Raw genomic sequence first — 27,670 nt, 5'->3', positions numbered from 1 at the left:
ACACATGTGAAAATTTCAATAGAAACGGAAGGCATTTCAGTAGAAACAACGTTTTTTTTTTTACTTTATTGTTAGAAACGAAGTTGGTCGACTGAAGGCATTTCAGTGGAAATGAACCTGTGTCCGAATTCCTGCACTGATCCCTAACTACTAAAACCCTATATAGTGCAGAACTATATATAGTTATCTGAATTTAAAAGCAATTCAGACACCCGTGCTCAGTACTTTTTTCTTTTGGGTGTTGTTCATAACGCGCTTGACACGGAAACAAAGTGGCGCATTACCGCCACCACCTGGTCTGGAGGCGAACTACTCCTATTTAACGTGGAGAATGACACTTATTTGTCAGAGTAAAAACATAATAAATATGAACATTTTACAAAGACTATTTATGAATCTGCTGTGTTCTGATCATGGAAAACGTGACTGATTTATAAATAATTAAATTACAAACACTTTGGTGTTGATTTAATGTATTTGTTCATAAATAAACCACCAAGTTATTTTTTCATGCCAATATTTATTTTGTTTTTGTGCCGCTGAACGATTAACGAGCTCTTGCAAGGAGGCATTTTTTTCTGCAGTTTTCTTACACCTTACTGAAAATGGCTTTGAAAATGAATCTGTACGTGTTCCTGGCAATAATTCAACCGTTTTTCGTGAGATCAAACTGAAAACGAGCAGATATGCAGCATCACAGGACGGCAAGGACAAGCAGACATCTCAGAAGATTTCCTCTGGATGCCCTGACCAGACAGAATAACTTGTGAGTTAAACTTAAAGCTTTTTTTTTAGTTAAACTTAAACTTTAACTTAAACTTTGTTACTAATCATGCTCAAGGTTACACAGTCTGCTGGGTAAGAGTTTAACATTCTTTTTCAAGTGAGTTGTGTAGTCCAATTACATGAAACACTTGTGAGTTCAAAGTTTAGAATTTTTTATTCAGAGTCAAACCATATCACTTGTTTTAAACAAAAACAAAACAAAAACTTTCATTTTTAAAAGTTTAAATGAAAATCCAAAAACCCAGCCAAATAAAAACCACGAGATTTTCCAGAATTAATAAATACTTCATAATTTAAAATGTAAGACATCAAAATAAATAGAAACATTAAAAAAATGTGATTTAATTTCCTCAATGAAATAATTAATGTTGCATTTTCCAGGGTCTTCCACGTCTCTACTGCTTTACCAACACAAAGGTGTCTGTCCTGCCCCTTTACGCTGACGGTCAGTCCGACACAAGACTGGATTTTCGGTTGACCCGCAGGACCATCGAGCATCTGGGTCGATGGTCCTGAAGCATCAGCTTCGGGTTCCTCACACTCTGGGGGGTCACAGGAGACTGACGTCCTGGTGTTTCTTTTCTGGCTGGCGTGTGGCACATCTTACAGTGTGGTAGCCAGAGTCTTTGACATGACACGGTCCACCGTGAGCGATCTTGTCCACAGGACGGCAGACCGCATCCTCCAGCTGATGAGCAGGGTCACCCAGCTTCCCAGTGGGAATGAACTACCATAAGTCGCCTCTGGATTTTAGCAGCTCGCTTGGTCTTTCTCCTTCCAAAGGGTCACAAGGAGCATTGATGGCTGCCACATAAGAATAAAGGCCCTAAAAGAAAATGCAGCTTGTTATTTTAACAGGAAGCTTTTTTATTCCATTAAAATGCATGCTGTATGTGACTCTAATGCCAAATTTATAGATATTTTTGTTAGGAATCCAAGGTCAATCCATGATTCACGGGTTCTACGTAAAAGCCCAATTTATGTAAATCAAACAAACCCACCTGAAGGATCCTTTTGGGTGATGGTGGGTATCCCTGCATTGCACATCCCATCATGCTGCTGACACCCTACAGGGAACCCATGAGGAATGCCATTGAGGCAGTTACAACCAGAACCACTCCAGAACACGCTCTGTTGTGAAGAGAGCATTTGGCATGATAAAGATGAGGAGGAGAGCAATATTTCTGGGGGCACTGGAAGTAAAACCAACCTTTGCAATGAAAATCATTGCCTGCAGTTCAATTCTGCACATTCTGTGCATCAGCAAAGGCGACTGCTTAGCCATAGATGTTGAGCCACAGCAGGACAACACCAGGAACATGCAGGACGAGCAGAGTCACGTCTGTCTGCAAGGACAAATCTTTGCTTTCCTTTCAGCTCCAACTGTGACACACATGACTTTAGAAGACCAGGATTATTGTTAACATGTATAAAAATAAATATTAACATATAAAACGAAATTCTAAATATGTACATCTGATATTTATATGAAAATCCTTTCAAGATTGTTAAAAATAGCTCAGATTTAAATAATACATGTAAATTATTCATTTTTGTTCATACATTTATTAAAAAAATTGGAAAAACAATGGCTGCATTACATTTTAGAACAATAATTTCAACTCAAGTAAACTTAACAGACTCTCCTGTCGCTGTTCCTCCCTTCTAGCCCTTTCCTCCTCTCTCTTCTGGGTCTTTAACATAAACCTTTAACCCAGTACGACAACGATTAACCGTTTATTAAAATGAAGTCAAATCTGATCATATGTCTCTATCCATCTGGCACGAGCTAGCTTGAAAACAAACAGGCTATCTTTCTCCATCCGCAAATGGATCGGATTTTCCTCATCCTCGTCTGTCCCTACATATATGAACACATTTAAAACATGTGTTAATAACTTGTGACTACGGTTAGAAGTCACTGCTTTTTGATGTAATATCTAGCGTTTGTTTTTAGCCTTCGGCGCTAATTCACGTTAGCGTTAGCTTTAGCATTACTGAAATTGATGAGCTTCAAAACAATCTAGGTTGTTGATTGAGGAATATAACATATTAAACACATCATCTTAAGTATTTACAAATATATTTTACAACAGATACTGGATATTTTTTAATATACTTACACGTTTCGGTGGTTTTCCTTGCGCAACCGGCTGCCATTTTCAAATGATTCAGACGAATGATTATCTCGGGATAATCAGCCAACTTCCGTTTCTACTGAAATGCCTTCCGTCTCTGTCGAAAATTTCAGTAGTGTATGTGAGAGCATTTTGGATAGTGTATGTGAGAGCATTTTCACATGTGTATGTGAGAGGATTTTCACATGTGTATGTGAGAGGATTTTCACATGTGTATGTGAGAGGATTTTCACATGTGTATGTGAGAGGATTTTCACATGTGTATGTGAGAGGATTTTCAGTAGTGTATGTGAGAGCATTTTCAGTAGTGTGTGTAAGAGCATTTTCACATGTGTATGTGAGAGCATTTTCGATAGTGTATGTGAGAGCATTTTCAGTAGTGTATGTGAGAGCATTTTCAGTAGTGTATGTGAGAGGATTTTCACATGTGTATGTGAGAGCATTTTCAGTAGTGTATGTGAGAGGATTTTCAGTAGTGTGTGTAAGAGCATTTTCACATGTGTATGTGAGAGCATTTTCAGTAGTGTGTGTAAGAGCATTTTCACATGTGTATGTGAGAGATTTCACATGTGTATGTGAGAGATTTCACATGTGTATGTGAGTGATTTCACATGTGTATGTGAATGAATACATTTTCAGTTGTATGTATACAAGCATTTCACTAGTGTGTGTGAGAGATTTCATATGTGTTTGTGAATGCTAATTCTGAATTATGTCCTACACGGCACCTCATAGTAAAGCGCTTTGTCCTTGTTGGAAGAAAGGTGCTATATAAGTATACGCAATTTACCATTTACCATTTAGATTGAGCATCAGCCAGTTCCAAAACGAAGCCATCAGCACCCAGCCACAGGACCAGGCCGTCAGCAGCCAGGACCATGTGTTGTACAGGCTAGTGGCTAGAAGGCCATGTGTTCAATGGGGCTGATGTGTTGTCTTGACTAATAGGTTTACTCTATGTGTTCAGCTTGTGTTGTGCACCTGAATGGGTTCAGTTTCTGTGTTCAAATAAATAAAAGTCAGTAGTTTTGAAAACCCTTGCTTCACTTGAAAATTTGTTTCCACTCATATCTTGATTTTAATTGATTTTCTTTATCACGTTTTAAATAATGAGTTATGAATGTGATCTAAAAAAGGTAAAGGGCAAATATTAACCAAATATACTGATTGTAATTGGATTAGGTAAACATCTGTCGAGTATTTTAACATCAAAGTGTTTGATTGTGAGGCATTAAAAACCACAACATGCAACGGGTCCACCAGACCCACGAACACTGGCTGAGTAACAACAATATGAACACCACACAAGGGTTAAACAGTCTTCCCCACTTGTCATTCAGCCTTTTGTCTTCCTTGATGACCCATGAGCTTCTTCTCCATCTACGTTGCTTTCTCCCACCTCCTCTTTTTGCTCTCATGCAAGCACTCCATGGTAACCTCTTAATACACCTGACAATTTAAAATCCATCATGTTGCCACTTAAACAGATACAATTCAGCAAGGTTGCTCGCACATATTCATTTATTTGTTAGGTTCTTTGCCCGCATTGAATTAGGAAAACTGTTTCTCTCTGCTCTAGATCGAACTCTCAGTTAGTTCGGATGGCGGCTCTGAACACAACCATCCTGTAAATATTTCCACGAAAGTCTAATTGGACGAAAGTGTACCAGCTGCAAAATGAGTTTAACCTATCAGCCTGTTTCTCACGTTTTCTTGTGACTTATAAGTATAAGTAATGGGGATAACGAGGGGATGATTTTAATATTTTTTACTTATTTACAAAACAATGTGAGATGCATGAGGGGATGATCCGAATAAATAGAGCTGCTAAAACAAATTTTCTCTCCTTTTCCACTGCTGCTGAGAGCTGTCTACATTTTACCAACGCTCCAAAAAAACCCAAAAAACAAGGACATCTCCAGCCAGAACAGAGATAGACTGCTGGGGGACGGTCACAGAGCAGATGGATCCCAGCACGGTGCTAAAGTTATATACGCCTTTTTCTACCTGCAGCACCTTCCTGGTCACTGCTTTATGTGGGTGAGCTTTATGTGTAGCAGGCTCACATAAAGAGTCTCTCCACTTTCTACAAAGAGCACTGGCAGAGGAGGAAGTGGCAGTTAGGAAAAGGTGAGAGAACAGATGGCTTTTATTTGTCATTCTGTGTTTCAGCTTTCTTTTAAGGTAATTTATATTTTTAATTTGTAATAGAAAACTGCATTTGCACATGCCTTTAGTTTGAAATGAATGTGTTGTGCAAAAGCGTTTTTTCTGAAAAGCCCTGAAGATGAAACTGACAGGAATGCACAGGAGGAAAACTACACTACAATAATTTGAAACCCTTTTCTTCATAAATTCAACTTAAACTTAAAATTCTTTTTTTGTATCTGTAGAAACAGCAAGCAGTTTGAAGCTCGTATTTGATGTGTTCTTATATATTTTGCATTTGTTTTGTAATTGACTTATTGTAAAAATAAAATCATGAAATGTGATTTCATCAATTCCTCTTTTCCTTTTGCCTCTCACAGTTAACGCGTAGCAATGATGAACACCTTAATTTTTTCAACTGGGAGAATCTGTGACTGGCTATCGTACATTTTTAGGAGTATGAGTTACGGTTTTTACTTAGTTTGGCCAGGGGTGTGACTTATACAACATATCTGTGATTTTTTTAAATAAAAAGATTCTTATATTTGTAATTTCCCACTCCCACTAACATCCGCCAGAGGGCAACGTGAGTGTGTGTATCAGTATTTGCTACTGAGAGCACCGCAGAGGAATATATATGTAATTTATTTTACAGCGTGACTTCTTTATAATTTTTTATTCTTTGTTGAGCATGTTTTGGCTAATGCGACTCCAGAGCGACATATAGTCAGAAAAATATGCTAATACTTTTTTTTGTACATAAACACTTAAAATTAAATATGTCTACCAAGTAAAAAATATATGGACAACGCTTGAATTTGTGTTATTTGTTATTAAATGAGCACAAAATTGCAAGAAAGTTTAGGCAGGAAAAAAGGAAAAATAGGGCTCACATGGAATGAATATAAATTTGCTTTTAGTGGGTCTTTACAAAAAGTAAATACCGTAATTTCAGTCAGACAACTCTTGCAGAAGAATATTTATTTCACAACATCTTTAGGTTGACATTCACAATTTGATTCACAACTTCGTTTTGGCATAAGGCTCTGTTCAATTCCTTGAGACACTTATTATCTTTTCCATACACTTTCGGGTAACAATCCCCGTAACGGAGCTCACAGGTGGAAGCCGGGGAGGAGAGAGGGGCAAAGAATGAGCGCTGAAGGTAAGAGAGAATGAACAATTGTACACCTGACTTAAATAGGATGCTAAGCAGGTGGGTTAATTAAGTGACCCGCCCTAGGGGAGTAACCTGCAATTCTGCAGAGTGTCTGCCCGAAATGCGACGAGTCGCTATTTCAGTCAGACAACTCTTGCAGAAGAATATTTATTTCACAACATCTTTAGGTTGACATTCACAATTTGATTCACAACTTCGTTTTGGCATAAGGCTCCGTTCAATTCCTTGAGACACTTATTATCTTTTCCATACACTTTCGGGTAACAATCCCCAACACCAAGATCATCCAGAAGAAGAAAATGTAAATGTGAATGTATAATCAGTGTGTAAATAAGATGAGGTGTGTTTTCGGCATCATTCCATTTTCACTTCATTTCATTTCATTTCATTTTCCAGTATGACTGCTATGTGTTTACCCGGCACCATTGACCGTTTGGCCGCTCCCTACGAGAACCACTCTACGAAGGGAACATTCTATCTAGTGTATCTGCTATGTGTTTACCCGGCACCATTGACCGTTTGGCCGCTCCCTTCGAGAACCACTCTACGAAGGGAACATTCTATCTAGTGTATCTGCTATGTGTTTACCCGGCACCATTGACCGTTTGGCCGCTCCCTTCGAGAACCACTCTCCGAAGGGAACATTCTATCTAATGTATCTGCTATGTGTTTACCCGGCACCATTGACCGTTCGGCCGCTCCCTTCGAGAACCACTCTACGAAGGGAACATTCTATATAGTGTATCTGCTATGTGTTTACCCGGCACCATTGACCGTTTGGCCGCTCCCTTCGAGAACCACTCTACGAAAGGAACATTCTATCTAGTGTATCTGCTATGTGTTTACCCGGCACCATTGACCGTTTGGCCGCTCCCTTCGAGAACCACTCTACGAAGGGAACATTCTATCTAGTGTATCTGCTATGTGTTTACCCGGCACCATTGACCGTTTGGCTGCTCCCGTCGAGAACCACTCTACGAAGGGAACATGCTATCTAGTGTATCTGCTATGTGTTTACCCGGCACCATTGACCGTTGGACCGCTCCCGTTCACCAGGGGAGCATACTATCTGAAGAGAGAGAGAGAGAGAAAAGAAGACTGGAGGGGAGCCAACAAGATTACACAACCTGATTCAATTTAAACCCCAATCATTTAATTCACATCATTCGCGGCTTCCACCTGACTTAACATGTTCTTCATTCAAACCAGACTTATTTTTCTTTGAGCTGCTAATATTTCATCAGAATTTAATCCAACATATCTCTGAAACGCAGATGAGGACCACCTTCCCATAGCTTTTAGCGTAGATGATGGAACGTGAAGAGCAGCAGTCGTTGCGGCGCCAATTCTCAGGGAATGCAAGATGTAAATGTCTGCCGGAAGACCGCAGGATGAACAGAGACTATGAAACTTGGAAGCCATCCAACTTCTAGTCAAGGGTTTACAGCCATCCACGAGGAAAAGAGGTGCTGACCAGGGTGTACTAGGTCGGAGACTCAGGAAGCGTTGCATTGAAGAGAAAGGACAGAAAGCAGTATTAGTTTTTGCTATGACTATTTGAACACCTTTACAAAATTTGTCAGTCTTAGAATGCTTAAGATTGATGGAATAAAAGTGCTCAGTGAATGTTAAATCAGAAAAAGTGAGATCCATCTGTGGGTCGAAAGACAAAGTTCTAGTAGTGTATTCACCACATCTTAAGAAACCATAGAACGCCATCATAATAACAGCTTCTAATAGATGGTCTACATAGAGAGAAATGAATCCAGCACGTAATCTTAACACAAGTTTATGAACCATAGGTAAAGTAAGTGGTAACCTTTTGTCATTTCCGGAAGGGCGAACCTTCAAAAGGCCGTTGAAGAGCAGACGTAGGGTAGGGTGTCCAAGAAGATTCGTCGCTGACGAGGAACAACATCTCGTGTGGAACTGGATGGCGGCCAGACAGGATTTGATGCTCTGAACTTGGTACCGGCGATTCTCAAATAAGTGTACAACAAATGCACAGACTAATGGTATCTTAATAGGCAAAGGGGAAGCTTGGATACTAGTACAGAAGGAGCGGTAAGATGTCCAGAATGAATCATATGATTTAATGGTAGATTGAGCCAGACCAAACCTCATATATCCAGCAGCAGATATTAGTAATTCATTCAGTGGAGAAATATTTAATTTAGAATCATCTGCTGGAACGCAGGGCAGGGGAGGCTGTGAGGATTGGCATTCGGACATAGATTTTTGAATTCCTGAAATTTAAAGCGAGAGAGGGCGTCAGCTACCCTGTTCACATGACCAGGAATAAAGGTAGCTTTAAGTATAAAATTATTCAAGACACTAAACCAGGTCAATCGCCTCATTAGAAAGTTAATCAATGCACATTTAGAACGCCCTTTATTAATTATATCCACTACGGCCGCGTTGTCGCAAAACACCATTATTCGTTTCCTTGACCACTTCTCTCCCCATTGCGCGCATGCTACCACGATAGGATATAATTCAAACAAAGCTGTAGATTTAGGTACGGCTTCGAGAATTTCTGCTGGCCAAACATCTGCGAACCATTCGTCATAGAAAATTCCCCCGAAACCAACGGACGGAGCGGCATCCGTAAATATATGAAGGGAATCCGAAGATTCAAAATGATCATTATAGAAAAAAGAAACACCATTCCAGGCCCCCAAAAGGAGCGACCAAAAACGCAAATCGGACAGGGAGCCACCGTCCAGAACAACAAGATCGTGGAGGTCCGGAACTGAACTGGCAATTTCGAGAAGTCGGGAAATGAAAGAACGGCCATGGGGTATAATTCACATAGCGAAATTCAGATGGCCCAATAGGGAAAGCAATTCCCTTTTCGTCACGCGTCCAAAGGACAGAAAAGACGAAATGGCCTCCCGAATACGAATGAGCTTATCGGACGGCAGGGAAGCCTGCATTGAAGAACTATCGAGAATGATCCCCAAAAATTCCAAACGAGTGGACGGACCACATGTTTTCTCAGGGGAGAGAGGAACACCCAGATGAGAAAAAAGCAACTTGACCGCAGAAATGCAACGACGTGGGGGCGAGGACGGAAAATCAATCACCAAAAAATCATCCAAAAGATGCAAAACATAAGGAAGCCTAAAAGAATTATACAAAATCCAGCACAATGCCTCAGACAGAGAATCAAATATGCGAGGATTACTTCGACAGCCGAAAGGTAAACGAACGGAAAAATAATACCTAGAGCGCCATCTAACACCAAAGATATGCCACTGTGAGGGATGCAGCGGCATAATTTTGAACGCATCCGAAATGTCAGCTTTCCCCAACCACGCACCCTGTCCGGCGGTTTTAATCATAGACACGGCATTATCAACAGAAGCGTAGAAGAGCGAAAAAGGCTCACGAGGGATCAAGCTATTTATGCTTGGAACAGAGGAGTTATGCGGGGCGGAGAGGTCTATAATAAGGCGCTTCTTTCCTGAATATTTCCGAGTTGCCACCCCTAAAGGACTGACCCGAAACAAAGGAAACGGAGCCCTAGAAAAAGGCCCAATCATATAACCCTGAGAAACTTCCTTTGCCAGGAGAGCATCCACCACTGCAGGTTCTCTACGAGCGGACAACAAATTCCCGCAGACATAAGACACATGAGGAAAAAAACTCAAACCGGCAAAAAAACCCTGAACTAAACCAGTGATAAGGTAGTTCACAAAACAACTGTCAGGGTGAGAAGCCAGGGCATCAGAGAGAGCAGACACATCCACTGGAGTAGAAGGATGCCCGAAGTTTAATTCCCGGAAGGCTTGGAGCGGACTCTCCGGGGGCACACAGAGCGAGGGTGGCTGTCCGCACACACGCTACAAACATGCATATATTTACAATTAGGATAAACACAGACACCTTCATTGAAAAAATGACAAAGCGGAGCGCGAGAACGTGAACGGAAAGGTACCTGTCCCCGCGGGAGGAAAGGAGGGGCAGAACCAGACGGCTGAGCAGGGGTAATCGAGAGGGCACGCATTGCAGTCTTCGGACAAAGCGAGGTGGAGTGCGAAAACGATCCACAAACGCTGCAGGTAAGGGTCCGATGGCCGGTGAAATGTCTGCTCATAAGCGCCAAATCCACGACGGACCAATCCAGACGTTGATTAAACTTCTGAACGTACATCGCCGCCTTAGCCGAAAAGGATTTATGATAGTCGTAGAACAAAGAACCGCCATACGACAAAGCCAGATCAGAAATAATTGCGAGATACACATCCAGCTCCTCGCGTCGATGAGGGTAAACCTCGCAAATCACATCACGGAAAACCCCGAACGCGACAACGAATTCAGCTAGAGTCAGGCCTTTGTCCAGGCGGGGATCGCTGTCCTTCAGCACCACGGAAACATCCCCGCAATCCACAACACGAAGATCAGAGGAGGATGAGCCACACAGCAGGATCTTAACCAGGTTGATGTCATTACCTTTAAGAATGTTCGCTCTCAGATTGGCGGGGATAGCCGCAGCCGGCGGAATGAACCTGGAGCCCAGCGGAGGAGCGGGGACGGCGGTCTCCAAGGTTCGCGGGGGCGCGGCACCGACACCAGCGGGGTCGAGCAGCGCGTGATCAGGAAGCGCCGCAGGCATGAGCGAGGAAGAGGCCGGCACCGTAAAACCCGGCGAAGAGGGCATCACTGCCCGCTCCACAAAATTGATCCGGGAATTCATAACATCCAGAGAACGCTTGATAGCCACGAGAGAGGTCACGATAGAAGCTTCAGCCGAAGGCGTGGAGACACAGTCACGAGAGGGCCCGGGAAATACGGCGACGTCAGGATCCACCGCCGGGGCAGCACGCTTCCGGGAGGGAGCTTTTCCTTTTCCTTTCCGGCGAGCAACACTGGTATCACGATCGCTGGGAACCTCGGCCTGAGCAATAAAATATTCAAACAGGTCCTCGTGAGATAGACCCGCGGGCACCGGAATGCCCTTTTTATACAAAGCCTCCAAAATACGGTGGACGGGCCAATCCTGCAGGCGCTTGGCCGAAATGCGGGAGCTGCGGCGCCGAGGATGCGGCGCCGAGGATGCGGAGCTGAGGCGGCGCCACCGGGAGAGATGGAAACCGGGGGAGCAGTCGCAGGAATAACAGAGAGCTCCCCATCAGAACACGGAGGATAATCACTATCCGAGCAGAAAGGCGGGGCAGACATCACGACGCCAAGAAACACCAGGACAAAAGTCGTCAACATCAGAGACATGCAAAGAATGAGCGCTGAAGGTAAGAGAGAATGAACAATTGTACACCTGACTTAAATAGGATGCTAAGCAGGTGGGTTAATTAAGTGACCCGCCCTAGGGGAGTAACCTGCAATTCTGCAGAGTGTCTGCCCGAAATGCGACGAGTCGCTATTTCCGAGTTATAGAGCGCACCCGATTACAAGCCGCACCCACTCATTTTCATGTATTAAGTTTGCTTCTTATATACATAAGCCACATCAGTGTACAAGCCGCATGCACTATGCAACGCCGTCAGCTTGACATAGCAAGTCCTGACTCCCAGATTGGGTGCAAATGTGGGAGGAGACAGTATTGCGTCAGCTCATGAACTTACATCTGCCAAACAGCATGGATGTCACTTCTGTTCACAAGTTCCTCAGTTATGTTTTTTTTTTTTTTTTTTTTTTACTTATTGACAATCTAGGTATCATACATAAAATTACAAACAGTTACCATATAATCAACATTACATCCCTCAGTTATGATGAGGAAATTTACCTCCGCGATTCCCCATTTCCCATGAGTCTTAGGGGCTAAAGGCGTGGCCAACGCTCGGGTCACCACACTGTTGTACGTGTTTAAGAATGAGCAAGGAGCAACAGTGGATGGAGGGGCGAACGGGGACAGCTCTCCTTCTGCTTGTGTTGCGGCAGCGTTATGGCAGTAACAGGGCTGGTCAAAAAAACACACCAGTAAAATAAAGTAGCGGCGACTGAAAAGCACGCGCCTCAGCGCGATACGCGCACCTCAGCGCGGCGCGTGCGTCAGAAGTTCCCTTCCACAACAAACACTGTTGCTCCACGGACGCCTATGTGCTCCGCGCTCACCCCGCGAGCTCCTTGTTTCACCTTCCTGTCTTCTCGGACACCCCTGGCCAGGGCGGCTCCAGGGAGGAGCGCTTCGTCCCCATTGCGCCGGCGGACGGAGCGAATCGTGTCTGTGCAGAGCAATCGGACTTAATACTGTACGTTTTGTGGATGAGAGGAGGATGTGTTGTTACGTGTGGGAACCATCAGACTGCCATCGGTCCCGCAGCTCAATGTGAACGAGCAGCAGGAGAACATGTCTCCAGCTCACACGGCGGCTGTGGTCGGTGTGAGCTTTTCAAAGTAAAATTCTGCTCAGTCCTTAGAAACCATTAAAAAGATCACGTCAATTTGCGTTTCCAATCGTGTCCCGACAAAATAAAGGCTGATGTTATTCCCACATATTTACGTGCAGCCCAGCTGCAGATTGCAGCATTTCCCGCATGGATTCATGTTCATCCAGCCTAGATGTTGTTAGCGCCTGTTAGCCTTCACCTAACCGTACTTCCAGCTTCGTTGTGCCAGAAAAAAGCACTGACCACACAGATTAAAAATAAAATGAGCGAACAGAGGCTTCATAATAACCATAACATAACGATAATAAACGTACGTTTAAAAGATCATCTCGTATATTACGGAGCTGCTAATAGATGGGCTAGTGTCACCATGACTGAGGTAAATTCACTCCTGAGCTTGCGCTGTTCTCTCCGTCACGCAGCTGACCGGCTTTTCCAAACCCGTTGGTGATGGTAGATTTTTTCACACTGCTTTTAACGATTGCTTTTAATTAGAAAGCTGCGTCATATTGTAGTGGCGATCACATGCACGTTGGGTCTAATAGCACCAAAGGATTCTGGGATGCAGCTGGGCATGCATGTTTCTTTTTGTTGAACCGTGACTGAAGTGTCTAAGACCTAAAGTGAGGTTCATGCTGTTTGGCTGCATAAAGGTGTGTTCAAAAACAAATGACTTATTGCTTGGAGTTGGCCCTGTGACAGACCGTCGACCTGTCCAGGGTGTCCCCTGCCTTCACCCACCAGTGGCCCGGATAGGGGCTGGCAGCTCCTTGTCCACGAAAGGGACAAAACGGCTTAGAAGATGAATGAATGCAAGCAAATGATTGGTAACCTCTTTACACTGAAAAATAACTGTTGATGTGTTTTACAATTTCCCTAATCAACCTCAAGATCAGGCTCTTAGCCTCCTCCATTGCCTTTTTCAATCAGACTCGCAAATATATGCAACAAGAGATCGGGAGGCAGATTTCAGAGCCCAATTTAACAAAGGCGCTAAAAATACAACGTATGGTTCACCTGTGTTTAGTTTAAGTGCAAACAGAGAGTCTGTGCGTGATGAAAATAAATAGAGTGATTTCTTGGAACTGTCACTTTGGTCACTCTTTGCCTCTGGCTGAGATTAGATCTGAGTAGATTCAGCGTGGAGATCATAAAAGCGATTTTGTAATTCAATTGCCCCGGTTACAGGATCCAATTTGGGGCATCAGTCATCCTTAAATTTGTACCTGTCTTTACTCACTGCAAAGCCTTGTAAAACCATAACAGGATGAGCGATCGAGTCATCTTTTAATAATGGAACTGAGCTCACTGGGCAGCTCTCATAATTTGATCCGGAACGAGCCTTGACAGAAACAGAGCGCTGGATTAAGATGCAATCCCATCACACCTTCCTCTTTCCCCTCCTCCAACAGCTTGCAGGCCTTGTCGTTCCGGCTGACTCTTTTTTTTTTTTTTCCATGCCCACTCTTATTTACTGTGAAATTTCACATTAACCTCCTGTAACCTGTGCAGTGCTGAAACACCAAAGCAACTTTCCAATCTGCAAGCACTTTTCCCTGAAAGATAACTGGTTGCCTCATCACTTCATCCCAATCCCCAGCCCCGCATCACAAGAGATAAACTCTTGTACCGGAAAGAGCAACAATTTGCAGTTGGAGCTCCTGCTTCACAGGGACCTTGTGATCCCATTCTCCACTATCAGGCACTCAGGAGATGAGGTAAGCGTGTTTCTTTAGCTTCTCACTCTGGTTATCACCCTCCCACAGGCACACAGATACAGACCAAAAGTCTTCAGGGAGCAGAGCATGTGTTGTGCTTAAACATAGTTATAGATTTAACTGCTATGTTGAAGCAACAGAAATAAAATTTTCAGTGAGGTGACAATGGAGACACAGCGGTGAGATTAGAAGTAATTGGACAGGAAATTTGCTGAAGAAGCTGGGAGGGAAGGATGATAAATGAATTAGGAGTGTAATGGTTTATTGTATTTTTTTCATTACTTACATTTAAACCAGTTTTTTTACTTGCATGCATCTGTTATATTGCTCGCTTCGGTCCTATGAGGCAATATGTATAAGCCTTACATGGATGACAAACAAGAGTCACCACTACACCAGGTGCATAAGATCAATTAAAGACTAACTCTGATGAAATTCAGGTTTTTGATGTTTTTAATGATGATGATGGAGGACGTATAACTGGAAATTGTGTTTAGTATGCAGAGGCCGAAAACAGTCGTAGAAATTTGCGTAGCAATGCACGTGAGATTTTTGAATGCGGAAGCCCAAAACACACATATACACATATTTACAGACTTCTAATAGAAAGTAATCGCTTGAGCGCACGTTGCCGAGGGCGATGTGATGTTAGCATCATGTTAAAAGACATTCAAAAATACCATTTGTTCTATAGAAGTGTAGTTTGGCTGCTTTTTGAACTCTGTGAAAGAACTGTCCATATCTTATTTAAATAAATAAAGATATACATTTTCAAATTTACTTAACGTGAATACAGTGTTCCCCTGGTTATTCGCATTTCAATAGTCCTAGTTTCACATATTCACAATTTCTTTTTTTTAGTCACATGACTCCTCCAGTTCATCACAAAAACTCAGACAACTCTATGAGAGTTTTGCATCCCAAGGAGGTGCAGCGGGAATTTCTGAGGAGGGGAATAGAGATGAAGAGCCAGCTGGCCCGTCGGCTTCCTCGTTGGCTGCTAGAGAATAGTTCACAGCGACCAGGAGCTGGTTCCACTGGTTCCTGAATTTGCTGACTCAGCAGCGGCTGAAAAATATCCTGACACGCTGAAGAGCTTAATCGCGGAAAATAATTATCATCTGGATGGATGAATGATGGATGAAGCCAGCCTCTTCTAGAGGCTCCTAGTTTTAAGAGAGACAGAGTGACACTCCTATTGTGCGTTATAAAGTATACTACAGTACAGTTAATTGCTCTGAATGAAAAACAAAAAACAAAACAAAAAAAACTTTTATCCATACATTCATCTTCCTCCGCTTATCCGGGACCGGGTTGCGAGGGGATCAGTCTAAGCAAAGATACCCAGACTTCCCTCTCCCCGGCCACTTCCTTCAGCTCCACTGGGGGGACCCCGAGGCGTTCCTAGGCCACTTGAGAGACGTAGTCTCTCCAGTGTGTCCTGGGTCTTTCCCGGGCCCTCCGTCCAGTGGGACATGCCCGGAACACCTCCCCAGGGAGGCGTCCAGAAGGCATCCCTCGCGGACCCAGGTGTTGTCAGAAGTCAGAGCTCTGTCTCCCCCTCTGGTCACCAGGGAAGAACCATCTTCAGAGTTATAACCACACTACATCTCCCAGCAACCCCAGTGCACACTTCCTGGATCCTGCACACCCTATTCTCATTCACTCGATCAATCACAGCATCCTTCAACACTACTGAGTAACGCTCAGTGCAAAGTATTGTTTGTGCAACTCTGGCTGCATTACCGAGCATTATACCTGGATCTAATCTTTTGTTTCCTGACCCTGTCTTGCCCCTTTCTCCGTTTGCCTGCCGACTGCCCTGAATCTTGCCTGGATCCTGACTACTCCTGTTACTTCTCTTATGATATCAAGCACAACCACTGTTGTGTCATCTGCAAACTTAACAATGTGGTTGGTGCTGTATCAAGCTGCGCAGTCATGCGTGAGCAGACTGAACTTCAGTGGGCTCAGGAAAAATAAACTTACATAAACTTCTCCCAAAAGTTTAACATATGTATGATTTCTTCTGCTTTATTTTTATTTTTTTTATTTTTTTTAACTTGTGCTGTCCAACAGCTGAGCAAACAGATGAGAGCTGAAAGCCTCTTGTGTTGGACATATTTTACACGGCTAAACTTTATTCATCTTACTTGCTTTGTAAATACAATAATTACATGGGTCAGGTTTAAGATTATGACCAATGACAGGTGACATAAAACGGATGCCTCTCCATCATGGTGCTACATGGCGTGTGTGTAGGTAAGGAAATACTGTATATCTAGACAATGAAAACAGGAAACTTTGGGTTATTTTGATATGCATCACCTACCTGAGCCTTGTTGCAGAGCATGTACCCCCTTGTTTGAAATTGTGTTTCCTGATATTGTTGGCCTTAGATAGATAAAAATGTTCAAGTTTGGTTTTCAAGAGCACAGTAATTCCTGTGTCTCCACAATAAAACCAGATCTCAGTCCAATCAAGACTAGTAAAAACGTAGTTGATGAGTTATAAAGTCTGATTGAGTGAGGTAGGAACGATCTCCTGTAGCAATTGGTGTGACAGCAAAGCTGCCTTAGCCTCTTGGAAAAGGTGCTCCGCTGACCGTCAAGTACAGGATGGAGAGGATGCTCAGGATTATCCATGATGGATACGAGCTTAATCAAAGTCTTCCTTTCCATTACAGCTTCAAATGTGTCCATTTTGCACCTGATTATAGAGCCAGCCCCTCTAATCAGTTCGTTCATTCTATTAGGGTCCCTGGCAGCAATGTTGCCCCCCCCCAGCGGACCACCGAGAAGAACAGAGTACACGGCAGGACTGTTGGTCTTCCAGCTCAGTCTGTTGTCGATGGGTACTCCCAGGTACTTGTATTCCTCTACCTCTGCCACATCCCTGCCCAAGATACTGAGAGGCTAGAAAGCTGGTCTTTTCTTCCTGAAATCAATCACCATCTCTCTGGTCTTTTCCATGTTGAGCAGCAGGTGATTTACTCCAGCCCACCTTCCGAATTCATCCACAAGTTCCCCGTACTCCTCCTCCTTCCCAACATTAATGGAGCCGAAAGCCGCAGAGTCGTCAGAGAACTTCTGGAGATAACATGACTCTATTGTATTGGAAGTCACTGGTGTACAAAGTGAACAGGAGAGGAGAGAGCACAGTGGCCTAAGGGGCTCCCACACTGCTCGTCACCACATCAGACAGAACACTGCCTAACCAGACAAACTGTGGCCTGTCCAACAAGTAGTCAGTGATCCAGGAGACCAAGGACCCGTCAATACCCATCAGCCGCAGCTTCTCACTTAGTAACCAGGGCTGGATGGTGTTGAATGCACTGAAAAAATCAAAGAATGTGACTCTGACAGTGCTCCTCCGCCATCCAGGTGCTAATGAGCACACTGCAGCAGATAAATAACAGCATCTTCCACCCCCAGGCGTGGCTGGTAGGCAAACTGAAGTGGGTCGAGAGATGGTTTCACCAGAGGTCTCAGGTTGGAAAGTAAACTCTTTTCCAGCACCTTAGCCGCATAGGATGTGAGGGCAACAGGACAGTAATCACTTGGGCCAGAGGGTGCAGTCTTCTTGGAGACAGGAACCAGACATGCGGTTTTCCAGGTGGTCGGCATCCTCATCTTATTGAGGCTCAGATTAAAGAGGCGCTGAAAAACTGTGGATAGCTGCGCGGCACAGGACTTAAGTATCCTTGGGCTGATGCCATATGGGCTGGGAGCCTTTCATTGTTTTATTTTTTCCAGCTGTCTCCTCACCTGGCAGGTCGTCACAATCACTGAGGGGGTCTGGGTAGGAGCAAGGTGGCGGATTGATTCAGTCAGGTCCGGTGGGTATAAGGAGCATGAGGAAGAAGGGGTGGGGGGTTGTGAAGATGTTGGAGGAGGGGTGGAATAGACCTGGGTAGTAGGAGAGCTAAATCTATTGAAGAAGATGTTCAGGTCGTTAGCTTTTTCTCTGTCACCTTCACACAATCTGCTTCTCCCCCCACATCCTTTGATTTTCTTCATCCCAGACCACACCTCTCTCATGTTATTTTCTGGAGTTTTGCCTCCAGTTTTCCCTTGTAGGAGTTCTTACATTGCCTCAACTTGTCTCTCAGCTGGTGCTGCACCCTCCTCAGCCACTCCTTGTCTCCCGACCTAAAAGCCCTCGTCTTCTTGCTCAGCAGGGCTTTTAGGTCACATCTAATCCACAGCTTGTTGTTGGGGTAAGAGCAGACAGTTTCGAGGGCGTGATGGTGTCCTCACGGAATGTAATGTGCAGTAATACAGTCAGTCTTGCTGTTGATGTCCTCACTGTGGGGCAGACAGATGGCATCCCAGTCTTTGCACTCAAGGCAGTCCTGCAGTCTCTCCTCGGGCTCTTGAGTTCACTTCTTCACCTTCCTTTTGGACACAGGCATACTCCTGACTAAAGGAATGTACTCAGGAGAGAGCAAAACATGGTGGAACATGTGGTGCTGTATGCTCCCTGTGCATTAGCATACAGCAGATCAAGTTTTTCGCAGGTGGGGCAGTCCACATACTGTGTAAATTCAGAAGGAGTCCCATTCAAGCATATTTGTCCCCAATAGACGTCTGCCTCTACTAAACACAGAGGCGGTTGCCACATTTTTGGAATAAACCTGGGGGCTACTAAAGGCAGTAAAACAGTATGCACCTCCATCTTTGGATGTTCGGCTGTTGTTTGTTTTTGTTTTTTACGTGGGTAAAACGTAGACACGCTGCTAAGGCCGGCTCTAGAATGATGTGAAATGGGTGGTACCCACAAGGAGCCGAAGGCAGTGCCTCAGAGATTCAGTCATCTTATTTCATTGTTGGAAAAGGGTTCAAAAATTATATTTTATGAGTAATTCGTTCTTTAGTTTCCCGAAGGTGATATATGATCACATATGGATTTAGTTTACTCTGACTGGCTTAAGTGAAGCATGGTATAGGCCCTTTAAAGGGCTGCTCTAATGTATGAATAATGAGAAGTTCTATAGCGTGTTAACATTACCTGTGTTATTGCCAGTGATTCAGGACAAGGAAAATAACAATTATAATACAAAAAAAAGCATAGTTCAAAATGGTATGAATGGGTTAGGGGTTGTTTCTTCTTTCATGATATGTTTGTTCATCCCAGTGTAAATACAGTATACGGGTATGATACGAAAAATATATGTTTTTTTCCCCCCACATTCAACCAAGTATGATAATAAACAATTTAATCTATTCATGTACATCTCAAATGATATATTCTATATAATGTCCTTCCTTCTTTGCATATATTCTTCAGTGCTTGTGGGAATTGTTTAAGTTATTTCACAGTAAATCCTTCATGTGCCACTAAGTTATTTTCAGTCTGCGAGTTTCACCCTTTAAACACTAATATAATTTAATTTGTTTCTCAAGACTTGAATTTTTACACTCTTGCCAACATATACTGACACTTGAAAATTCTTTCAATCCCTATCTGTTAAAGTTTGCTCATGTCTTTGTTCTAATCTTCTCAACTCTCTATTAAGCTTTTTATATTATGAATCACTTTGTTTTTTTCTTTCTTTGTGCAGTGAATGTGATGCACATCTCTCTGAGTACAGCCTGTGGTCCATCCTATAATACTTCTTCAATTTATTTTATAAAATATTTTCCACAATTTTGTTTTAATTGTCCAAGAACATTAGTGTCTGCTAACATAGACATATTAATCCTTTAGTTTTTCCTCTGATACTTTTACCTGCAAACTTTAATGCTCTTTCATGTTTTAGTGTTTATTGTAATTTTTCATATTATCAATACTTTTAACTTGTTTGTGTTTGGGGGAAAGAGGCTGAAGGGGATTTGCATGCATGTAAGTATAGCTGTTAAAAACCCACTGCGATGAAAATTGAGTTTTAACATGTTCTTGTGGCATTTTTTTCATAATGGAGGACATATGTAAAGAAAATTTAGCTTAAAATTGTATTTCTGATTATAGATTTATTTAAATAGTTGTAAAATATTTTATTTGTTACACAGAAAATACAATGGGTGGGACATTAACTGCATATTTTAGGTATTTATGTATTCTTTGAGTATTTACATATTGTTATTCAGGATTCACTTTAATCTAAATACTTCATTGCCTTTTTTTAACATATCTTTAAATTCTGATAAAAGAACGCTGGTGTACTTAAACAATATTGATCATCTGCTGCAGCACGAATTAAAGGGGCCTTGATACTTTCATTGGTTGAAATATTACAGAAGGGTAAAAACAAGAAAGTCTAGAGTTGTAGCGGAAATGAGAAAATAGGAAGCAGGCAACTCACTTTTTGGGTCTGTAGTCAGGGATGCTCCTGTCAAGAGAGATGCGATCACTGAGTTGAGCGTTGTAGCCGTACTCCTCATACTTCCCCTCTGAATCATGACTGTCCTCTCCGAGAGTGGCAGGAGCTCCTCCCTGGCCAAGGCCTCCAGGCCCCTCTAACAACCCCATGGGCTTTGCTAGACCTGTCAAAAACATGACGAAAACACTATCAGGGCTGCCATCACTCTCGTATTCAAACTGAAAGACTTTTATGCTCCTTTTTCTGATGTTCCCTGATGTGGACCTGCGACAGACTGGCAACCTGTCCAGGATGTTCCCTGCCTTCCCAAGTGGCAGTGATAGTTTCTACCGGCCCGTGATCCCAAAAGGGACAGAACAGGCTTAGATGATGCATAAAGGAATGTTTGTGTGCGTCTTTTTTTTTAATTTTACCTAAAAAAATGTTTAAACAGCAAAAAACGAAAATACTGTTTTGATATTTTACTGCTGGGTATCATATTATTTTTAATTAGAATTTTATACTTAGCTTTTAGAAGGTTAATAATATTCAGACCCAGTTTTTTTTTCAGTGTGTGAAAAACGAAAAAAAAATTTTTTTCGGAGGTTTGCTACATAAAACATTCAGGTGTGTCTCAGCAGCGTTCCTTAGCTTTTAAATGTTCTGTGGAAGATTGTGAATATTTATGTACACCATTATAAGCGTGTGGCCCATTTTGATATTTTAAAAATCAAACCACTGCACAAGAGAATTCTCTAAAATGGGAGGATTTGAGTTAGTTAACACTTTCCTTACGAATGTCAAGGGCATATTTTCTTCATTTATGTCCACATGATTTGACTAGAGGCGGAAAAAAATGTCTGGTTTAAAGCTTTTTTGAAAAGAAAAGTAACTGACAGGTAATTAAGTAGGTCACTCGACATTCCACACTAAACAGCTCATCTTTATTGTAGAAATGAAAAAATAAAACATGGTTCTGGTACAGACCTAAAGGTCTATCAAAGTAAAGAAAAAATATTTAAGTTAATAAAAAAAAATGTAAGTAAAACAAACAAATAGTCCCAAAGCATGATGTTTCCACCACCATGCTTTACAGTAGGTATGGTGTTCTTTTGATGCAATTCAGCATTTGCTCTCCTCCAAACACGACGAGTAAAGTTCTTACCAGAAAGTTTTATTTTGGTTTCATCTAACCACAGGACATTGTCCCAGTCCTCTTCTGGATCATCCTAATGCTCTCTAGCAATCTTTAGATGGGGCCGTACATGTACTGACTTTAGCAGGCGGACACATCTGGCACTATAGGATTTGTGACCTTTGAGTTAAAACCTAACCCATTTAATTGGTTCAAACAGATAACCCAACCCTGATGGGTTAGAACCAAAACAACCCAGCGCTGGGTCAGTCTATATTTGACCAAGGTTTGACAAGGTTACAGAGATTACAGAATAACCCCAGTTGGGTTATTTTTAAGATAAAATACAACTTCACAGAATATAATTAAAACAACACAACATTTAATCACAACATCAAAACAAGCTTTTCTTTTTTTATTGGTCAGCTATAAGAGTTGTCAAGCAAGAATTTTGATTTTTTTTGTAAAGCCCTTGAATGTTGCTTGCAATCTAATCTCCTCTGGCACTGAGTCATGCACTGGTGCTCCTTTTTGACCAGACCAATTTACCAAATATGCTCTTGCACAGAGGAATCTGTCGTCTCTGACAGAGCCAGTAACAGCAGGGTTGATACAATTTTTTTTATCACCGGTTTTCCATAATTTTTCCAAAGCTTTCATAACCTTTCACGGAATTTTCCAAAAACCAAGAATAAACACATTTCAGTCAAGACTATTGTAGTCGATTCCACTAAATCAAACAATGACACATATTGATACAGTCGTTTATGTTTGTATGAAGGAAACTGCAGTAACGTATGGAAGCATATCCCATTTAATTAAAAAAAATTAAAAAACGGGTGATCTTTGTTGTAGTTTTTTATTTTTATTTTTGTTGTAATATTTTTCAGGACTCACTAATTCTTGAGAGTCGGTACAAAAGACGTTCGGAAAACTGAATTTGTTCTATTTACTTTTCATACTGTTTAAAAAATCTTTTGATTTTCATGATATTTATTGTTTTATACATTTAAACCCTCATCTTTAATTTCATACAGATGTTTTCACAATTATAAAGACTTAATGTTTTTCAATGCTGGTTACTAAGGTAACGACTAGTGATGCACGATATTGACTTTTTACAACCGATACCTGTTATTTTCTGCCTCTTGTAGCCGATACTGATATTCAACCGATATTCTTTTTAAATACTTAAGAAAAAAATATTAGGAAGTACAACGTAATAGCAAATGGCTCTTATGTATTCAACAAATTTGCAGAACTGGTTTTACCTGCAAAAAAAATGAGCAACAGATTCTACAAACACTTTATAAGCCTTTTCAGTCTGCCATACATCTGTGAACAGATAAAGTGAATTTCAATGGTCAGAACAAATACTAAGACTTTAACTTAAATAGAAAAGTAAGTATCACATTTTTCAATACAAATAATGCCCGATATAATAACGTGCAAAAGAAATAGTTTAATCTTAAAGTGCAAACATTTTTGCTTTGGTTTAAACTAAAGCGCAAATAACTATAAAGTTTTTAACTGATGTTAGAATTAACATCATTGTGTTCATTTTGGCAATTAACATTGTGAAATTAATCATGGTTGCTCATAGAAATAAACTTTTTCTAAAACATAAGCATTCAAGCATTTTACAAACAAGAATGAAAAGAAATAAACACCTACTATAACATTTTGTTTTTTACTGTGTTGTTGGAACGGGAGATTTTTCCTGACTATAAGTAGCATCATAAGTAGCATAAGCGGCTGGGTAGCTCGGTTGGTAAGTTGAGAGGTTACGATGAGAGATTGCGCATGCGGAGGAGAATTTCCCCATCGTGGGATAAATAAAAGTATTAATTATTACTATTATTATCTCTGATTTCTGACAGGTTGATTGATTTTTTTCATCCAGCACATTTGCAGCATAAGTAGACAAAAACAATAAAGTAGACAAAAACACCCAGACAAACAGTATCAGCTCTTTTTTTTTGATTGAATGCAGTATGCTTCTATAGTAACGTCATCATTACCTACTTTAAAAAGTTCTCTGATCAATTGGCTTCTGCTGCGTTCGGCATCTGTCGCTGTTTCTTTCCCTTTTAATGTGGCTCACCAGCCCCACTTCTCTCATGCTTCCTATGTTAAAGGGCTTGGAGCGAAGTCTGCATTTTGCACTTTTCTGATGAAAAAAAATGCGTTTCAGGGTCTTTCAGTAAAAACCGTTGATACCACTTCTTGAAAAGCCACTCGTTAAAGTATCCCTAACATTTTGTAGCATTTCACGATGGCAAGCTGTAAGTGCCATGCGCTGAATTGATGACAACTCAAACTTCTATACAGTAACGTACATTCCCATCACCGATTGCATGAGATTGAAATTCTGCCGCAATTTAAATTGCTTAGAAAGCATGCTTTTATTTTGACCAAAAAAGCATAATAAATGTATAGATTAAAACTTCTTTAAAAAAACACAGATGGCAACATTTTTTGTTCATTTCCTGAACTTCAGAATGCTGTCCTCAGAGAACAATGTCCTGGGTCTCAGGAAGCCCTTCTATAGTTTCTAACTAATTGAAATTCCATAAATCTGCAGGATAATGTCAGATCATTGCTATGCGAGCTAAGCCTCCGGTGTGGCCTCTACATAATAATCGAGCAGTGCCTGTTCCACATATCAACAGATGGACACACAGACAGTAAACTGTGCATACCAATGACGAGCTCTGCTCCTGGCTTCAGCCCTCCAGAGCGTGATCACCATATTTGGATGGCCTTAAATCCTTGGGTGCTGCTGAGGATTTGTCATTAGAGCTGAATGGATAAAAACTGACATTTCCCATACCCAAACTGGACAATGTGGAGACATTTTGTCAAATAATGATGGGGTCTAATTTGTGAACTGGACATCTGGTGTAGCTGTTGGTGTCACATTAACACAGATTCTCTAATGCTGGAGTGTGGAGGGGCTTAATGCTCCTGTGTGAGTCTTGGAAGCCATACAGTCTTCCAGCTGTGTTTTCCATTCTCTGTTAAATTCTGCTTCACTGCCTCTGTCTGAGGGAAAGAAAATACAATTCATTTCAACTTTATTTGTATAGCACCTCTTCTACTACAAAGGAATCTCAAAGTGCTTTCCATAATTAAATAGGTGATAGTAAAATAAAAAACAGTAGTTAAAATAGCTAACAAGTTAAAAAATATATAAATAAAAACACATTAAAACCCCAACACATACACATCCCACAAGTACAATTAAATGAATCAAATTAACTGTTCATAAAATTAATAAAATCAAATGAAAACATGTGTGCATATAAAAACTACGTAAAGGCTTCACAGTGGATGAAGCCCTAATGTCTTCAGACAAGCTGTTTACACAGGCGAGGCCCACAGTGCTGAAATGTGGCCTCGCCATGAGGTTTTGCTCTGACTTTTTGGACCACCAGCAGACTACCAGAATAGCTGGCTTCTTTTCTGTTATTATAATAATGCTGTATTGGGCTATATAAATAAAATGCAATTGAATTGTTGTATATGAGGCTGTATGATTAGATTAGATTAGATTAGATTAGATTAGATTTGTTTATTAATCCCACGAATGGGAAATTTCCTTGTCACAGTAGCATGGAGTTTGGCACAAGTATGTACAGACAGTAATGACAAGTTAGACAGACACACATTTGAAAGAATATATACAAAAGTAAGAGTGTTCTGATAAATAAACAGGGAAAGAGATGTGCAGGTATATAGAGGTCATCTGTATATACAGTTTTGTACAGTGAATAAAAAACAAAAACTATGAAACTATTTACTTAGGCTGGTGTTGAACAGCCTGATAGCAGCTGGGATGAAGGACCTGCGATAGCGTTCCTTCTTGCATCTTGGGTGCAGCAGTCTGCCACTGAAGGAGCTGCTGAGGTCTGAAACAGTCTGATACAGTGGGTGAGAGGGGTTGTCCATGATTGATGTCAGCTTGGCTAACATCCTCTTTTCACCCACCTTCTCGATGGAGTCCAGGGAGCAGTCCAGGACAGAGCCGGCCCGTCTGACCAGCTTGTTCAGTCTCTTCCTGTCTCTCTCCGAGCTTCCGCTGCTCCAGCAGACCACTGCATAAAGGATGGCTGAAGCCACCACAGAGTCATAAAAAGTTCTTAGCAGTGTCCTGCACACCCCAAAGGACCTCAGTCGTCTGAGCAGGTGGAGACGACTTTGGCCCTTCTTGTACAGGGCATTTGTGTTGTGTGTCCAGTCCAGTTTATTGTTTAGGTGAACACCCAGGTATTTATAGTCCTCCACGACCTCAATGTCCAAGCCCTGGATGTTCACGGTGCAGTCAGATTTGGTTTCCTGCTGAAGTCGATCACCACCTCCTTCGTCTTGCTGGCATTGATGTGCAGGTGGTTCAGAGCACACCAGTCCACAAAGTTGGTGATGACCTCCAGGTACTCCAGATCGTTTCCCTGAGATATCCGCCCGACAATGGCTGTATCATCAGAGAACTTCTGGAGGTGGCAGCTGTCAGTGTTGTGTGTGAAGTCCGATGTATACAGGGTGAAGAGGAAAGGAGAGAGCACAGTACCCTGTGGTACCCCAGTGCTGCAGACTACCACATCAGACACACAGTCATGAAGCCTCACATACTGCGGCCTGTTGGAGAGGTAGTCGATGGTCTATGCAGCCAGGCTACTGTTGACTCCAGCTCCCTCCAGCTTCCCCCTGAGCAGTGATGGTTTGATGGTGTTGAAAGCACTGGAGAATTTAAAGAACATGACTCTCACAGTGCTGCCAGTATTGTCTAGGTGGGAAAAGCATCTGTGCAGCAGGTAGATGACAGCGTCTTCCACGCCTATTCCTGGACGATAGGCGAACTGCAGCGGGTCCATGTTGTCGTTCACCAGATGACGGAGGTGGTCCAGGATGATCCCCTCCATGGTCTTCATCAGATGAGAAGTTAGGACTACTGGCCTGAAGTCGTTCGGCTCACTGGGACGTGCAGTCTTGGGAACTGGGACCACGCAGGATGTTTTCCACAGGGTCAGAACTCTCTCCAGACTGATGCTCATGTTGAAGATGTGCAGGAAAACCCCACAGAGTTGATCTGCACAGTCCTTGAGGAGTCTGGAGCTGATGCCATCTGGGCCAGTAGCCTTCCTTGGTTTGATCCTCCTCAGCTCCCTCCTCACCTGGTTCGTGGTTATGGAGAAGTTGGAGGGGTGATGTGAAGGGAGCCCTGTTATGTTGGGTGGGGGTTGGGGTGAATGGATCCCCCAGCAGAGTGTGGTGGAAGAAGGTGTGTTTCTGATGACAGTTCAGCTGTGTTCTCGGGGGTGGGGGTGTCGTGGGGGGTTGAGGATAGCGGGTGGTTAATGGGTGCTGTTTGGTCAGGGCTGTGGGAGGTGGGGGAGGGGGCAGGAGCACAGTCAAATCTATTGAAGAACAGGTTAAGTTCATTGGCCCATTCACGGTTTCCCGCTTCCGGGCCCCTTCCGCTGTCCCTCCCGTGTCCAGAGATGGTTTTCAGACCTCTCCAGACCTCTCTGGTGTTGTTATTCTGGAGGGGCTCCTCCAGCCTCCTCCTGTAGCTGTCCTTACCCCTCCTTATCTCTCTCTTCAGCTCTTTCTGGATCCTCCTCAGCTCTTCTTTGTTACCAGTCTTGAAAACCCTCTTCTTCTCTTTCAGCAGAGTTTTTAATTCTGGGGTCACCCAGGGTTTGTTGTTGGAGAAGCATCGTACCCTCTTCATAGGTACGGTGTTCTCCATGCAGAAATTCATATAGTCTGTGATGCAGGTTGTCAGGCTGTCGATGTCCTCCCCGTGTGGCCTGCATAGCACATCCCAGTCTGTGGTGTCGAATTATGTGTTATGACACATAATTCTTACTTTGTCGCACAAACTCAATACTATTACACACATACTATT

At 42.3% G+C, this 27,670-nt stretch overlaps 2 protein-coding genes across 3 annotated transcripts in view; both read right to left on the bottom strand.

The window, feature by feature from the left end:
- galnt9 (polypeptide N-acetylgalactosaminyltransferase 9) overlaps positions 1-27,670 on the bottom strand; it is a 173,400-nt gene that overhangs the window by 131,637 nt on the left and 14,093 nt on the right. For both annotated transcript variants that reach the window (XM_023958682.2, XM_078952666.1), the window contains one exon: positions 20,628-20,808. In XM_023958682.2, the coding sequence (XP_023814450.1) occupies positions 20,628-20,808 (181 nt within the window). The remainder of the gene's footprint in view (positions 1-20,627; positions 20,809-27,670) is intronic.
- Positions 922-11,382, bottom strand: LOC144994542 (uncharacterized). Its single transcript, XM_078952667.1, has 4 exons — positions 2,910-11,382; positions 1,997-2,184; positions 1,788-1,917; positions 922-1,612 (listed from the first exon to the last, which is right to left on the bottom strand). The coding sequence occupies exon 1, from the start codon at positions 10,949-10,951 to the stop codon at positions 10,028-10,030; it is 924 nt and encodes a 307-aa protein (XP_078808793.1). The 5' UTR covers positions 10,952-11,382; the 3' UTR covers positions 922-1,612; positions 1,788-1,917; positions 1,997-2,184; positions 2,910-10,027.

Source organism: Oryzias latipes, chromosome 9 (assembly GCF_053564925.1).
Source record: "Oryzias latipes strain Hd-rR chromosome 9, Olatipes_Hd-rR_3.1".
NCBI classification, from domain to species: Eukaryota; Metazoa; Chordata; class Actinopteri; order Beloniformes; family Adrianichthyidae; genus Oryzias; species Oryzias latipes.
This window is presented reverse-complemented; position numbering and strand designations above follow the sequence as displayed.